Consider the following 18,208-nt stretch of genomic DNA (forward strand, 5'->3'; position numbering starts at 1 on the left):
ACTTCATTCAAGAGACGAGGGCTATCATCTGCGGATAAGAAGGACATACTCAGACCACCTTCCAATAAGGATATGCGGGTCGCCCTCGAGACCCTGAAACGAGGATTGTACGCCCGCGGTTTCCAGGACGTCCCTCTTATCCAGCGCATTGAGAGGGAAGTCAACCGCAAAATTACGGACTCCTGTTTCCAGACAAAAATAACGAAATTTTTCTCGTGATTTGAGATGTTTGACTGAAGTTGATTAAAGTTGTTGTTTTGTTGTTTGATTAAAGATATGGACGTCCACAGTCGAAATATCTCTTCTAACTCGTCAGCACGGGTTTTTCTGCCTGCATAACTTGGTCGTCGACGTGTCTGAAGGTGTACCTAATAAAGTGTCTCCGGTTAGAAACTCCGCTTAGTAGAACAGAAGCGCTTCGGCCCAATGGTGTTCTATTAAGCGGAGTGCACTGTACCTCGATCTACAGTGTGAGTAAAAAAGTCGTTCCGTGGCCAAGACCGTGACTGAGTGATCAAATCAACAATATACATTTAAATTAAATGAAAATCTCTGAATTGTGCCCTCAAAACCATCACAATTTTTTTCTGGGATTTCAATAAAGTAAAATACATTGTATAAAAAAATAATACAGTAAAGCACGATATCTGTGTATACACACACACACACACACACACACACACGCACACACACACACAGGGACACGTTTAGGGCAATTACTGTATGTTGAGATAAGCCAAAAGTCCCAGCAACTGTGTATCTGAGCCAGTGACAGTTCCAGGATTTTTTTTTCTGTATGGGTGGGTTGACTGATACATACACAGGCTGTGTAAGAAGTTTATAAATATATTTTGGATTTTCAAAGAAATGCTGGTGGGGTATAACTGATTTTACACAGATTATTTCCTTCCTCCCTTCTTTCCTTACATCAACCCGTTGCTCCTTCCGTCTGTCCCTCCCTCCAGCCTTCTGTTTTCAGACATCAGAAACAAGTAGGTGCGCATAGAATATATTGTTAAGAATTGTTTTGCACCGACTTCCCTTTCAAAACAGTAATTTGAAAAGATAGCTACAAAACCTAAACCAAAGTACAAACCCTATTTTTAAATAAAAACCTCAGTGTTTAGTTTCTGAAATTGTAAAAAAAGAAATGCGTGTCAATGTGGTCAAATGTTAAAGCGTACACCTACTCTTGAGCCAACCTGCCTACTTAGATTTTTTTTTTCAGGCATCATCTTTACGTCATGACATCCCGCAGAGCTGTTGCTTGATGGCAATGGAATAAACAACTTGATTCTTGGGTGAGTCTACAATCAATTTACTCAACCATCTGTGCACTTTTGCGCTTACTCTGAGGTTTTTCCTTTTTACTGCTACTCCCCTTGCATGAGGCTTAACGTAATCTTTACCCACACCAAAAATTTCCCAGTTAAAAGTTGTAATCAACATAATATTCTGATTTTCTTCCAGAAACCACCCAAATAAAGATGAGCACCAAGAAAAAAACACGGTGAGTGGTCCGTGTGTGAACATTTTAATAAGTGATGGTAATGATGGTATGTAAGTATTCACATTACAATTGGTGTCCAATCAGGTTTGCTCTAGCCGTTGTTGTAGCCTAGAAGAGGAATTTATATGGTGTGCCCCCCGCCCCCAACACACGATTTACATACACTCACAAATTGAAATGAATAACATAACTCAATGGAACATTTTAATCATTTCATGACTTTCATTCCAGTTAAACAAATCATGTGAGTGACTTGCTGTTGCAACATCTTATTGGACAAACCAAAAGGAGCAACAGCTTGACCTCTTCTTATTTCCCTCCACTTTTTGCTTTTGGTTATTTTGGCTGCTGCGGACAAAGGTTTTTAGAGGGGGAGGAATACGTCTTTTGTGATTCTTGACCGTTGGGGTAGACATTTTTTCCCCCTGGGAACTGTTTTAATTATTGGAATGAAAAACTATAATATGTCTCGTTTGATTTTTTATTTTGTTTGGTGAAGGACTTCCTTTGGGGCCACCGCTCCGCCCTTCATTGACTATTTGAAAGACATCCTACGTCGGTATCCGGATGGCGGACAAATTTTGAAGGTGGGTGTTAGTACTTATTTTGTCAAAGGCAACATGATTAGAAACCGTAACTTAATGCATTTTTTTTCTACTAATACATCATGTTCCAAATCATTGTGCAAGAGATATTTCTTCTGGTTTTCCTAATTAGTCAATACAAATGATTTTCAAGTTATCAACCATTGAGGGAATAATTTTAATGTAAACAAACCACACCATGATAACAGTATTTTTTTTCTTAATAATACACCAATATTATAAATGTGCTGTGCCAAGCTCCTATGTGTTAAGATTTATAGTCACTTGACCTGTTAAGGTGGTTTGAATTACAATCGCTTTGATTTCAGGAAATAAGACCTTATACTGCTGCAAATTCCACAAATGACTATTTTCAGTTCTTAACAACCTAAAAAATATATTTAAACTCAGCTGTGCGTGAACATTTGGGAAAATATATTTTACTGTTTTGTTTTTGTCTTGTTTTGGGGTTGTTGTTTTGTTTGTGCAAAATATACTGTTATTGGGAAATTTAGTCAAAGACATGAAAATTGTAATCAAAGGGTTGAAGACTAACAAAGTCAATGATGCCGAGTCTTATATGCATCCACTCATTAGAAACATTACAGAAAAACATCAGTTGGATAATAATTTGGAACACGTATTTTAGTTGTGTATGAGGAATAAACATGCTTGATTGCTGATGAGTTTGGGTTTAAAAAAAAATAGGAGCTGATTCAAAATGCAGACGATGCTCAAGCCACCAATGTGACTTTTATCCATGACGAGAGAAGTTACGGAACTACAAGTCTTTGGACGGACACTTTGGGACAATTCCAAGGTAAACATGAAGAAGATGCTCACGGTCCTCTATTTGTGTTATATTCGCTTGGATTCTTCCCAAAAATGTTGGTCATATTCCAAATTGTATGCACGGACCCATAGGGCATCCAGATTGCAGACAGTTGTAGTTATACAGTAGTAGAAGAAGAAATTAAAGAAACTAGCCTATATAATAACTACATTGCAGTTGCAAGCCCCTCTCCTTGTCACGTGTCATCATGACGAATGCCTTTCTGTATATGGTGTGCTCAACACAAACGCTTCGGGTTGCTTCTTGAAAAGCTATTGACATGTCACACTCAAAAGTCCAACCATAATCCAAAAATATGTTTTTTTGGGGGCGCCAAGAAGACGTTTTTTGCTTTGTTATAAAGCAGAATTAAATGCAAGTCATTTGGCTTAATTTCATCATGTCCACATTTGACCCACCAAAATGTACTCCGAACCGCTCCATAGTTTGCACACAAACTTCAGGCCGCTTTGTGCATATGCAACCTTTCCCAAAGCCTGTCAATAATTCACCCAAAAATCCCGTGTTATTTTTGTATAGGACCTGCTCTGTACAGCTACAACAACGCACCATTTACTGACGAAGACTGGGAGGGAATTCAGGCTGTCGGGAGGAGCGTCAAGCGCAATGACCCCAACACAGTCGGGAGGTTTGGGATTGGTTTCAACTCCGTTTACCACATAACGGGTAATGCCCTTCTCAGTTGTTTTGCATAAATCTGTGGAGATTTTTGCGGCAAGTTTATTGACGCGGCAACATATTTTTCCTCACATGCACAGATCTTCCCAGTATATTCAGCTCTGGCTACCTTGGCATTTTGGATCCCCAAGAAAAAATATTTGGGGAAAGACAAGGCGGTTTCCGTTGGTCGCTGGATGACGCCGAGCATCAAGAAGCTCTGATGACGATTGATGATCAGTTCCATCACTTTCGGGACATTGTTAGGCTCGTAAGCGGACAAGAGTGGTCCAAAGTCATTATGGAAGATCAGCACTTTGACGGGACAATTTTCAGATTCCCTTTGCGTGCGGAGGCATCCGATATTTCTGATAATTTGTACAACACGGATAGGGTTGTTGCGCTTTTTGATAGCTTCATTGTCGATGCGGAACTGAGCCTGCTGTTTTTGAAAAATGTGACTACGGTGACCTTGATGCACATTGACGTTCAGGGCTTTGTGAGCACAAGACTTGAAGTCAAGTCGTCGGCCTACACGGATTTCGTTTTGGAGCCCCAAGACAAGACAGTCGTTGAGGCTTCGACCAGAATCAAAGTGCTCACCATCAACTCCGAAGAGCACAAAGAAACAAAGTGGCTCGTGACAACATGTACCATGAAGGAAGGAAACGTGGCGGAATTGGATACGCTCGCACAAAAGTTGAGCTTCCTCCCACAAGTTGACTTGGCGTTCCCATTCGGTGAGAGTGAGACGAGGAGCACCGGCGAGAGCCGACTTAGCTGTTTTCTCCCGCTGCCAAACAACGAAAGCAACAAGACAGGACTGCCCGTCTATATCAACGCCTGCTTTGGCCTCACAGATAACAGAAGACACATCAAGTGGCAGGAGGAAGATCAGCGACACGACAAACACGCCATGTGGAACGAATTGCTGATGAAGGCGGTGCTCCCACAAGCGTACAAAATGATCATTGAAGCGGCCATCCGACACGCTCAAAAGGCTTTGCTCCCCGCGTCTTCCGTGTATGATCTCTGGCCGGATCTTGACCAGCTTCAACACAAGGACAAATGGCACGCCATCGCCGTTGATGTCCTTCATCAGTTGTTCCAAGAAAATTTGGCTGTGCTCTCCCTCGCTCGAGATGAAAGAAAGTTCATCAGTCCGTTGGAAGCTGTGCTCCCCTGTACTGGCCCAGCGAACCCTGACACACTGACTGCCATTCAAAGAACTTTGCTTTCCTGTGGAGAGAATCTTGTGACTTTTCCGTGCAACGTTGCAAGAGCCATAAAAACAGTTCACCCGCAGGCCAACGACTTATCATACGCGACGCCGGCATACCTCAGGGAGGCCCTCCATAGGGTGGACGTGCATGACCTGTCCAGGGATGACAAACTCTGTCTTCTGGAGTATATTCTGAGTGATGGAAAATACAGGGATCTTCGGAATCTTGAGCTTCTCCCACTCAGTGATGGCTCTTTTAGAGCTTTCACAGACAAAGAGGAGGACACCGCTTTGATTGACAGCAAGGAATTTCCAAGGTAATTTTAGGACCGTGCCTCTGAAAGGATGCGTGGATGCATGCAGCCCAGTTAGTTATGGCAGCTTTTCTCAAGTGTTTTGAATACAAACTGGGGGTGAGTTGATAGGAATGCGGAATTGGATATTAATTGTGCCTTGAATCACTTGAGCCTAAATTGAGTGCACTTACACAGCTGTGATCAGCAGAGGCACTGTTGATCTCTAAATACCGGTAACTATTTTGTGGCTAACAACCCTGATGAACCACATTACAGTGCTGAAGTGGCATAGAGATAGGAGCTAAGAACATTCAGATTCTCACAAGCAAAAAAAAAAAGTCACAAAAATAATTGGTAATGTTGCATTGTTGGTGAAGGGTAGTCAATAAATGCCTGCATGACGGCAGTAAAAAAAACAAAAATCAAATTCTGTCCCAACATCGATCATACTGCTTAGCATTGACTGACACTCAGAGATCCATTCATTTGACAATATGTTTATGACTGCGGCTGTAGTTTATTGTCGCATAGAAATACATTGCGTCAATTCTTGTTTACTGTAATGTTAAAGTTCATGATGAGTCAATTTATTCTACTTGATTTGTAAACAAGAATTCTATATTCTCTGCAGAGCCTTGCTGCCATTTTGCAAACACCTCTTCATCCCAGATGACTTAAACACGGACTGCACTGCCCACTTGAAACAAGTGGCCGGTGAAAGTAAGATATTAACTTTTTTTTCTTTCTTTCATCTTTCCAATGTACATATCAATATTCTTGTTGTTTTTCCGCAGAATTATTCAAGATAAACGACATCGATGCCGATCAGGTGGCAGAGTACACCAGGAGGTATTTGCCCGAAGACTGGAAGCGGTTGAACACAGCGTTCGTTAGCTGGGATGTGAACGACGACCTGCATCCACCCTTGGATTGGCTTCAAGAAATCTGGAAGTTCCTCAACACTCATTTTACAAAGTTAAGCCATTTTATTGACATTCCATTGATACCAGTGGGGCCCCTGTCATCCAGTCAGTCCATATTACTTGCTAAACTGAATCCAAACACAACTCTTATTTTCCAACAAAGAAGGAAAATCAGCTTGCCAGATAAAATAGCCAATTTGGTGAAAAAAGTCGGTGGAATCGTGGTGGGGGAAAATGAATGGCTGAAGCATGATGACCTTGATTCCTTTGTTCTGTGTCCATCACCAAGAAGCGTTGTGGCTATCTTGATGAATGTCGAGTATCAAGAGCTCATCAGAGAATTCCAGAACATGTGTCGCGACACTCGAGAAGAATTGAAGGGATATCTTTCTTGTCTGGATTCTCTCTCCAGTAACGAGAAGGATCTTCTCTCAAAAGTGCCTCTGTTTCAAAACACAAAAGGCGTGCCTCTTCCAGCAGACTCAAAAAAGGCCATACTTTTAGGTTGTGGTCCAAAAGTTCCAATGGATCTACCAATGCCTGAATCAATACTACAATGTACAACTGAGGCTGATCGCAGACTCTTGCAAATGATTGATGTTAATCTTTTGGACACTGCTCAAGCAGCTCATCTCCTGATTGATAACATTGAAAGCGGAGAATGCAGCAAAGAACAGACTGAAAAGATCATGACTTGGATTTTACAGCATGGCAGTATCCTCTTCTCCCAAAATAAGACCTTGAAACACCGTTGTCAAGAATTAAGCTTCATGGAGGCTAATGGAGTGCTAAAAAAGACCTCACACTTCCTTCATCCAAAAGTTCCAATCTTCAAAGTCATTTTTGACAGCGATTTCTTCCCACCTTCTCCATACCTTCAAACAGACCAGATGCTCGAAACCCTAACAGACCTTGGTATGTTAAACAGAGAAGCAGATCTGTCTCCTGAGCACCTGCTACACGCTGCTGCAGTAATCGGCCAGCTGCAAGTTCACTCGGAGGCTTTAAGCCGAGCTCAGGAGTTCTTAAACATGCTTGATGCTCACAGTCTCCTGGCCAACTTTTCTGACGCACAGCTTCACACCCTCAAAATGCTAAAATGGTTTCCGGGCGCTAACCCTGGTAATAATAAAGAGAAGATTTCCCTCTTCTGCCCACATGAACTGAGACACTCTCAGTATGAGGATATTGTTGGGCATGTCATGCCTCTAATTGGAAGCCTGAGTGACCGAGCTAGCCACAAACTTGGTCTCAAATGCCTCCCCCCGCCAGCGAAAGTGATAGACAATTTGTTTGTCTTGATTGCAAAGAGTGACGACATGGATGATCCTGACACAAATGGCGATTTCAAAAGGAGGTTGCATAGTATTTACAAACACATGCAAGATCAAATTCATGACTTTTCAACTTTAATGGATAGGAACAAGTGCTGGCTGTGGTGCAGTGACCAGTTTGTTTCTCCTCGGGATTTGGTTTTAGACTACCCGCCTAGTCTAGATCTGAGCTCGTGGGTGAGGAAATTGCCTCAGGAATTCCTACCATACAAGAAGCTCTTGAAGGAGTTTGGTCTGAGGTCAGTGCTTTCACAGCGTGACATTATTGACATTCTCTATTCCATCATGAAAACTCTTGAAGGAAGACAGCCGCCAACTGCAAGGCTCTCTGAGATTAAAGTTGCCATAGAAATTGTCAAATGGATATGGAAGGAGAAGATGGCGGTTCAGGAGGACATCCCAGTGCCAGTCATGACACAAGAAGGTCAGTATACCCTGAAATCACTGTCGACGGCTGTTTTCTGCGATTTGAGCAAAAAAAGTCTGGCGGGGCTTCAATACAGCAAGGAAAAAGTGCATGTCTTACATGAGGAGATTCCAAAAGCTGCTGCTGAGTGGTTCAACATCCAGTTTCTTAGCACGTACATCCTCAATCCTGAGCTTGTGGGAATTGAGCAGTGTGGACAATTTGAGCCCATAACAATGAGGATTAAAAACATTCTCAAAGAGTATGATGAAGAAAGCGACATCTTCAAAGAGCTCATTCAGAATGCAGAAGATGCTGGAGCAGACGCTTGTAAATTCTTAGTGGATTTCAGGGTACACACGAATCCCACTGAAAATCTCATAGATCCGGGTATGGCCCTTTGTCAGGGCCCTTGCCTTTGGGCATTCAATAATGAGACATTCACAGACGAGGACTGGAAGAATATCGTGAGAGTGGGGTCTGCCTCAAAAGAAAACATGGTGGGAAAAATTGGCAAGTTTGGACTTGGATTCAACACTGTCTACCATGTGACGGACATTCCTTCAGTCTTAAGTGCAAACAAACTCCTTATACTTGATCCGAATGTAACTCACTTGAAGAAGATAATCAGAAACAAATCCAATCCTGGAATCATATTGGACCTCTCCCAAACGCAACAGTTTCATTGTTTTCCTGGTCACTTTGGACCATATGAAAACATTTTTAACTGCAGTTTCACCACACAAAGTCCTCCATACCTTTATCAGGGTACCCTCATCAAGCTTCCTTTTCGAACTATGGAAGAAGCTCTCCAATCGGAGATAAGCACCAGAGTATATGACAAACACGGCATTGTCTCTTTTCAGCAAGAGTTCAGCGACTATTCTCAAATGTATATCCTGTTCCTGAAGAACATTAAGACGTTGTCCTTGCAAACTCTCTCGCAACATGCAGCAACTCCTCCAAGAGATGATGAAATACAAAACGTCCTCACTGTCACCAAAACTACCCTGAGTGAGATAACAATTCCAGGTAACGGTCGTCAGTCAGCGCAAATTAGAGCTGAAAAGTCATTGCTGAAACATGTTGAGAATCGCAAAGAGTTGATTGAATGCTGTATTGTCAGCATTGTCCAAATAAGCAGCGAACAATCCGGTAGAAGACAAAGTCAGTCATGGCTCATGCACAACTGCTTTGGCACAAATCAGTCTTTAAAAATGGCCAAGCAGCAGGACAACCGAGCCAAGTTCTCCTTGCCGATTGGGGGAATAGCTGTGCCTCTGCAAGAAGATCCAGGAAGTGGAACATTTTCCATCCCAGAAACCAAGCTGGCTGGCCAGGCATTTTGCTTCCTCCCACTTCACATTCACACTGGTCTCCCAGTTAATGTCAATGGAACATTCGCTGTAACAAGTAATCGCAAAGGTCTGTGGGAAAGCGGGGTGAAAAACGACTGGAACAAGGCTCTACTTCAGGATCCCATCGTGACAGCATATGTGACCGCACTTTTGGTATTGAAGAGCATGTCGGAAAATGGCCAACTGAAGAGTTACTCTTATCACACCTTTTGGCCTGATAGGGAAAAAGTGATTGACACATTCAAACCTCTAGTTGATGAGTTTTACTCCACCATCACCGGGGACGTCAATGCCCCAGAGGTCTTCTGTGATGGCAAAAAATGGTGTTCAGTGAACAATGCCATATTTTTACATGAAACGATTGAAGTGGATGAAACGATGCATCGACTTGTCATGCAGGTGTGCCAAAAACATCTCCAAGAACCAAACCGTGTAGTCCCTCTTCCACTTTGGTTGCGAAATAGCTTCAAACAGGGTGGCCTTGAGAAGATTTTGCAGGAGAAAACGTGGAACTGGGAGAGGTTTTATCAAGACGTGGTGTTTGACAACCTTGCCACCTTGGACGCTCAGAGTAGAGATACTCTTTTGCTACATGCCATTGACCTTAACTCAGAGGAAATTGACCATCTATTGATGAAGTATCCGTGCATCCCCACAATGGATGGACACCTGCAGCAGATCAAGAAACTTGTGAATCCATCAGGGAAGCTGGCTCGTCTATTCGGAGATGAGAAGGGAAGATTACTGGGAGGTACAGAGAGTGACTTTTGCTCCCCAAGGAGGATTCAACGTCTGCTGGAGCTTGGGATGGCAAATGACCACCTTCCGCTGGAAGCGATAGTTGAGAGAGCAGAAAAGACCCAAACCTTTTGGAAGGCTGACAAAAGAAAAGCATACGGATATTTGAAGTGCCTTCTTGAACTCATGAAGGATCACATGAATGACAAAGACTCTTGCCACTGGAAACATTTAAGAAAGATCCCATTTCTCCCAGCATTTCACTGCTGCAGCACAAAGACAGACCTGAGAAGGCCAATTGACATTTTCAGTGAAAAATGCGCACTGCTGGTTGACAGAACCCAACCTGTGCTGGATCATTCTGGCCTGAACGTACATGTTACTGATCCGATCCTACAAATGCTAGGGATTCGCGATACCCCTGCACCTGACGTGGTGCTCCAGCAGCTGCAAAAAACACAGGAGCAATCAAGATCCATGGACAAATCCAAGCTTTATACGATTGCCTGCGAATGCTACAGCTTTCTGGATAGATATGTCTGCGAGTCAAATACATCAACAATCATATCTCAGGGGGCTCAATCATTCCCATTCATTTTTGACGGCAATACATTTGTCAACGTGAATCGTGTGGCTGTCAACGGGCAATTTGATGCCAGGCCCTATCTGCATGTACTTCCAACTGCCTTTGCTCGTTTACGGAGTCTTTGGGAGTGCGTAGGTATTAAAGACACATTCTCTCTTCACCAGTTTCTTACTGTACTTCAAGAAGTTCATTTGAAGCATGGCGACAAACCCTTGCCAGGGAATGATCTCACAATTTGTCTCACAATTTTAAACAGAGGTATATATTCTGCCAATGAGAATGTCACAAGCGACTGTCTCATACCCAATGAGCGTGGGGTTTTGGCACCTGCCTGCCAGCTTTTCTTTAATGACAGCCCATGGATGCCAGTTACGACGGATGTTACTCTCTGTCATCAGGATATCCCACGCGCTATGGCACTCCATTTTGGAATCAAAACAACCAGACATCATACTCTGCAAAGCCATGCCGTCGACAGCCTCTTTCCACATTCTTTCCAGTTTGAGCAGAAAGAGCACTTAACTGTGAGAATTAAAAACATCATTCATGCCTATCCGTCAAAGAAGGATATCCTCAAAGAGCTCATCCAGAACGCCGATGATGCAGAGGCTACGGAAATACATTTTGTTTGGGATAGACGACAGCACGGCACTGAAAAAACCTTTGGGGAGAAATGGAACATGCTGCAGGGCCCAGCGCTCTGCGTCTTCAACAACAGTTTGTTTTCAGATACGGACCTGGGTGGCATTCAGCAGCTGGGAACTGGAGGAAAGCGCCATGACCCGGGCAAGATTGGAAAATATGGACTCGGATTCACTTCTGTTTACCATCTGACTGATTGCCCCTCGATCCTCACTGGAGATGAGTTACTATGCATTTTGGATCCCAATCAAAATTACATTGAAAGCGACAATGAACATGTGCGCGCGGGCATTGGCTATAAACTTAGTGACACGTTCAAGGAAATGTACGAGGACGTTTACAAATCCTATCTGCCAGACACATTTTCCCTTCAAGACGGAACCATGTTTAGGTTGCCTCTCAGGACTTTTACCATGGCAGGGATCTCAAAAATATCACAAAGTGAAGTCACCGACTATGACTTGAAAGACCTGTGTGCTGCCCTATCCGAGGACCCCGAAGGGCTTATTTTGTTTTTGAAAAATATCCATAAAGTTGAGGTCCATGAAATCAACGATCATTCAGATGGAATCACAACAATCTTTGCAGTCGAGAAGAATACATCACCAACAGGACAAGAAAAAGAGGCTGGCATACGGTGTCCTCCAAATGCTGTTCCAAGCGAAGACTCGGTCCCATGCAAGGCAATTTATGGAACGGTGATTTCAACCTCAGACAAAAGACAAAGCGAATGGATCATCGCAGAGCAGTTTAGCACACTGCAGTGCACCGACGGAGAAGGAAAATATTCACGAGCAACAGTAGCAGCATGTGTAAGCTCAAAAAGACCACTCAGCCGCAGTCCTTTTAAGGGAGGAGCCTTTTGTTTGCTTCCTCTACCAGGCACCACTGGTTTGCCTGTGCACATCAATGCAGATTTTGAGGTCGACTCTGCCAGGAGAAGCCTTTGGAAAGAAGACGGCCGGAGTCTGAAAGCAAACTGGAACGAATTGTTGAAAAGCAACATCATTGCGCCACTGTATGCGGATCTTCTTCATTACATCAGGCAAACCATTTCAGTGACAACAGCTAGTCGTGAAAAAATGATGTTGTTTTTATCTACATCATTCTTGTGTTTCTGGCCAACGGTGTCTGAAGATGTTGGTCAGGAATGGCATGAAATGATAGACGAGGTATACAGATCAATTATTCAAAGAGGGCTTGATGTCATTCCAGTGTTAAGGTGCACAAAGCGAGTAACGACTACTACAAAGCCACCGACGACTACCACTGAATATTCTATTGAGTGGCGAGATGCAAGAGAAAGCACACCGACAGCAGCAGCCTACTTGGAATCATCCGATAGGGAGATAAATCACATTTTGAAGGACCTTGGCATGGATGTGGTTCCCTTCTCCAGTGAAATCAAGAGGATATGGGATGGTTTCAAAAGTGCCGGCATTGCCGTTAAAGATATAAACCCTTCAAGTGTTCAGACATTCTTGAGGGCAAAGGCTGTCCATAATCCAGAGCGAACAAGCGCTGCTTTACCGCTGCCCATAAAGGACACGCTCATCCAAAATCCAAAAAGATGCTCAAAGCTCCTGCATTTCTGCCTCTGTGATATCTGCCTGCCCGAAAAGATCACAGATGAGCATTCTGCTCTACTCAATGGCCTTCCACTTCTTCTCACAGCGGACGGGGTTCTTAGGGTGTTTGACAACAAATCACCAAAGCTGATATCCGTCTACAGCAGTCTGTTCTCTGGCTACGAGCATGACTTTGTCCATTACCAGACAAACTGTGACTTTTTGAAGGTGTTAAAAGCCCTAAGGCTTGCCAGCAATTTGACAGTTCCCTCTGCTTCCGACTGGTTGAAGCTCTTGATTCAGCAGAATCTTGACAAATGTGAGCTTGACCCACAGCACGGTCTTTATATTCCGACGAAAGAAATGGTAGCATGGCTGAAATTGCTGTGGAAATTCTTACTAAGCCATGTAAAAGAACAAGGTCAGGGTGATGATCAACATTTGTCATTAACTGACGTCAAGCAGCTCTTCAGCGACTTCTGCATTTTACCTGTCGTGTGCCCGAGGTCAAAGATGTGCCTCCTTCAAAAAATGAAAGACATGCCCAGTGTCATTGCCTACAGATTAGACAACGATGTATCTGACATTTTGTTCAAACTGGGTTTCATGAAACTTAACTTTGCCTTTTTCATAGAGGCTGATCGTCACAAATTGTCACTTCTGCCACCTGAACTATTGAATGTCAATGACAAAAGTTCTGTGCTGAACCAAGTCGCCACTCTTCAGCGCTCAGAATTTGACCAGCTTTCTTCAGATGATATGACACAACTTCAAACCTTTCTGCAGTCCGGACAGTCCATAAGCTGTCCAGAATATCAAAGCAAGTTCCGATCGCTGCCATTATTTGAAACAATACATGGCATTCGAGTGAGGATCGATGGCCCTGAAGTGGTTTACATCCTTACCTTGAGCGCGCAGTCAATGATTCAATTCCCAGACTTGTTCAAACCTCCCAAGTGCAACAGTATTTTTCTCAAAAACAATCCTGAGAACATCAGTGTGGCTCAAGCTTTGAACATTCAGACCTTGAATGATTTGGAGTATTTCGTGAAGATCATTCTGCCTGTCGTGCAGAAACTCTCGAGGCATCAGAAGCTTCAGTGCCTCAAACTGTTACTCTCACAGCAAAATCTTGACAGTTATTTTCAGCACAAGTCTGCCATCATCTCCAAACTGAAGACGGTACCAATGATTGAAAATGCCGAGGGTCAAGTGGTACCAGTCTCATACTACTATGATCACAGAGTTGCCTTGTATCAGGCGATGTTGCCTCTAGAGAAATTTGTGCCTGAGAGTGTTTTGGCTGAGTTGTGCGAAGCAAAACAATACAAAGAACAAGCAGCGTGGCAGTTACTCAAGGAGCTTGGATTGAAACACGTTGTGTCAAAAGACGATATCATATGTTTTGCAAAGAAGGTTGAGTCGGAAGCTGAGGCGAATGGTCATTCTCAGGAGCTGCAACAGAAATCCACCCTAGTTCTCAAAGAAGCCGTGAGAGTTGCAAAGGATGAGCAAACATTGCTGGACAGCATAACCAACATCAAGTTCATTTTTCCTGTCAAAGTAAAAAAAGAACTGTGTGACTATCATTTGCCATTTGCTCCAGAGACCACCACGGTTCACATCAAAGGTTCTTTAATTGAAAGCCATTACAGGGATCAAGAACTGGTTTGGTCTTCAATGCCAATAATACTTATACCAGAAAAGTCAAAGGAGGATCTGAAAAGGATTACGCAAGCGGGAGCTTATGAACAAGCGCCTGCAAATTGCGTAACCAGAAACTTGTCAAATGTCTGCCTGTCACTTTGTGAAACGGACGTTCAGATGGAAACCCGCGCAACTGTGCTTCGATCTTCTTATGCCTACTTGCAAATGATCGATTTTGACAGCCAATTACTGAATGGTGTCCCGCTCGTGTTGGTTGAAAATGACAAAAAAGTGGTGAGGACCGGAAATGTTGTGCTTTCACTCCCCCACGAACCTGACTTTAGGCCATATTTGTACAAAATTCCGACCGAGTACATGCTGTTTTGGAAATTCTTCAGCAAAATTGGTGTGAAGGAGGCACCAACTGCAGTGCAGTACTGCAATGTTCTGGCAGCGGTCAACGCTGATTCCATTGCAAAACCCCGTCTGAACCATAACCAAAAGAAAACGGTTGAACGTGCTGTGGGGGAGTTGTTCCTCTTAATTCAAAAGAAGGGCCACCAGTCTCTTCCAGACAGCGTAAAGACTTTGTACCTGCCTGCTGTAGATGGAAAACTCTACCCGTCATGTGAACTGTATTTCAACAACACCGCGTTTGACCTCCAACGGTTGGAAGCGGCGCTGGATAAAGAGTTCCTGTTGCTTGAGAAACTCAGTACATGTCATTTGGGCACAGACATGTACGAGCACTGTCGCCTGCTGCGGTTGCTGCCCCATCGGCTCCAACCTAAAATGCTGTCGCAGGTCACTGAAGAAAAAGTCGTTCAATCACACATGCAACTTTGTGAACTTGGACCGGCCTGTGAGTTTCGTGGCTGGTTTGACAACCACCTCACTTCGAGCGCATTCACCCATGGATTGATATGTCTTATGAGGGAGCAGTCAAAAGGGAAAATAACCCAAGAGGAGGCTGCAGATGTGTGTAAGAATATATTTGGCAGCATAGAGATTGTGTGTTGCACAAGCCTGATGACGGAGCTGTGGCTGAACAAGCGAGCTCTAGAGAACACGGCCCGTGAGACCGACGTTTTTGTCCAGCAAGTACAAAGTGGTTGCGTCTTTTACATTAAACACAATGACGCCATGCACCCAAAGGTCATAAATGAGGTCAACATGACTTTGACAAAGGTGATCAGCTCTCTGTTAGGAAACAGAATTTTGTCAGAGCACCTCCTGATCCTCGAGCAGCTCCTCTGGTGTGACAACCTGGAAGATGTCCGTAAAACTCTGGCCAAGACCGGGATCTGCGACAGTGTTAATATGGAAACTTTTCTCGCCAGCACGCAGGCTCCGAAAGGAGAGATTCCAGAGGAGTGGCACGATTCCCTAGACATGAATGTCCTCAACAACTTTGAAGAGGGAGAATGTGTCGGTTACTGTATTGACGACAAGTATTTTTATGCAGTCATAGTGGAGGTACTACCTCCACAACAGGGGCCTCACTCACAGAGATACAAAATAAGGATTGGTGAAAATGAGATCATTGACGTCGGCATTGCAGACCTGTATCAGTTTAAATCAGAAGGCATGCCACAACTCGAGTTCGACGAACCCATAGAAGCCGGCAGTATGAATTTGCAAGTAGCGACATACCGACACTCTTCAGCTTCTTCATCCGCAAGAGGTTTACCGGCAACTTTTGAAGAAGCAGTAGAGGAAATTGACCAAAGTTTGGTAGAGATCTGGACTCTTCCAGAGGTGGAGAGGATAAAATACGGCAAGCGACTATACCTCAAATGGCACCATGACAAAAACCCTCAGTGTCGCTTTGTCATGAAGGCAGGCGAATATGTGAAACGCAGAACTCTCATTTCATTTGGACCTTTCTACTCGCAATGGGACGAGGAGGCTTTGCACCACAGAAGTGGGCGAGAACGAATTTTCCTACGATATCATTCCTACAACTTTTGGGACCAAAACAAATGTGTCCCAAGGCCCAACAGAGGGGAGGCCCGACGGTGGTGTCGGCAGGCCCGATGTGACCTCAATGCCGCGGACAGTGAAAGCAGCGCGGGGAGCGCAGAGTGGTGCCTGTTCAAAGTCCACCAGGCGGTAGAAAAGGCCCTCATTGCTGTCGAGTACAAAACAAACGGCCAACGTCTTGGCGGCACAATTTCAGCCATGGCTACAAAAGTCTCATTCTACAGCCCCGTGCTGAGAGACCTGCCGAAGAGTGTGGCCCAACTGCAGGCCTTTGGCGTGCATGCTAAAAAGACGCAATATCCCAACTGCCATCCTTTCCCCAGCATCCCAAATGAATGTTTCCATTTGGACAATGTGGACGGGGCATTGAGAGCAGCAACTCAACTTTTGGCTGTAGTGGAAACCTATGTGAATTAAAGCTCTGCAACAAACACGCGCCATATACTGGACACCTTGGTTTACGCTTTTTCAAATCAGTTTACTAATGTTAACCCACTTGGGTTTGATTGCATTCCTTTCATCTTGGGCCCACCGCTATGTTTTTTTGTGACTGTAGAAATGTTAGAATGCTTTGTCCAATTGTCATCTTCAGTGGCTTTCTTAAGGTGTTTTTCAGTTACATGTTTCGATCCAGATGATTGTAATTTGTTGCACTGAAAATGTACTACTACTTCATTGAATTCAGCACCTGACAAAATGTTCATTGTCTGCTAAACAATTGTTGGAATATATAGAAGATCAGTCTTAACAGCCACATGCAGTGGCCGATGTGTGCTCACGTGCAACGCGTGTCCTCAGCTTAAGAGCTTGTTTTTTGGGACCCTTATGTATTCTTACAAAGAAAAAAAGAGACCAAGGTAATTCATTTAAACACTTTTTTTCCTCCACCATTCATATTACCTAAAACTTGGGACAATAGTTGATGAGTTGAGATAATGTGGTTGCATAAATGTACACACACTGTTGCATTCATAATTAACCAATCATATTCATGGTTACCATTCAGCACACATCCATCACCCCGTTTAACCCCAAATAAAGGTTAATCTGTATAGACTTTTCCTGTCATTGAATTTCTTCCTGGTAGAAGCCTAAAGGTTTTGAGCAAAGACGAACCGCTATTTGGAACTGTTCCTAATTCCCTCCACTTTGATTTAGGCTTCAGTTCCAGCTGAAAAATAAACACCCCCCAGAAAAACGTGATGCTGCCACCATGCTTCGCTGTAGCTATGTTGTTCTTTTTTGTGCAAACACACCTTTAGCAAGTTTTTTTTTTGTCCCCTCTACTTTCTTCCCTCCAAATTTTGCTGCTGCAGATTGCGAATTTCTGCATTGTAAGACAAAGGTTTTTCTTAGTCTTATGGGCAAAAACTTCAACATTGCTTTTGAGACACAACATTGAGAAATCTCTCAAACCCGTGTTCATGTGGGGAAAAATGTGTTTTAATTCTGCCTCCACAAGTTAAGATTCTTTAGTCTTCATGGGTTCTCACTCTCGCCCATTCATAATGCCCACTGGTTTGGATTAGAAAATGAAATGTGGACCAGTATCCCCGAACAGATTTATGTTTGACCACAACAATGTTAAGTTAAAATTGTTTTTATTCATTAAGAAATTGTGTTATGAAAATAATGACACCTTACCGCATATTGGACAAAATGTATTTCCGCGTTATACAACACACGTGAGACCTCGGCAGTCCCCTGAGCAGAATGGTCCTCTGCTACTTTGATGGCTTCCTTTTCATTTGTCCGATAAGAAGACACTGTGTGTATCCTCTCCTTGCAATCATGAGTCCATTTCAGATTGTTTGCCAGGGACAACTTGCACACATTTAGCAGATTCATTCAGCCTTTGTGTTAAGTCCCCCCCCCCCCGCCCCCTTTCCATTATTTACATC

At 43.6% G+C, this 18,208-nt stretch overlaps 1 protein-coding gene across 1 annotated transcript; it reads left to right on the forward strand.

Annotated features, from left to right (window-relative positions):
• The first annotated feature begins 451 nt into the window (after positions 1–451).
• si:dkeyp-118h9.7 (sacsin) lies at positions 452–17,367 on the forward strand. Its single transcript, XM_052081420.1, has 9 exons — positions 452–470; positions 1,229–1,301; positions 1,471–1,510; positions 2,010–2,097; positions 2,803–2,914; positions 3,467–3,613; positions 3,706–5,143; positions 5,754–5,842; positions 5,917–17,367. Exons 3-9 carry the CDS (start codon positions 1,488–1,490, stop codon positions 16,722–16,724), a joined length of 12,705 nt encoding a protein of 4,234 aa, XP_051937380.1. The 5' UTR covers positions 452–470; positions 1,229–1,301; positions 1,471–1,487; the 3' UTR covers positions 16,725–17,367.
• Positions 17,368–18,208: the final 841 nt, after the last annotated feature.

The sequence above is a fragment of the Hippocampus zosterae genome, chromosome 12 (genome assembly GCF_025434085.1).
Source record: "Hippocampus zosterae strain Florida chromosome 12, ASM2543408v3, whole genome shotgun sequence".
Classification (NCBI taxonomy): domain Eukaryota; kingdom Metazoa; phylum Chordata; class Actinopteri; order Syngnathiformes; family Syngnathidae; genus Hippocampus; species Hippocampus zosterae.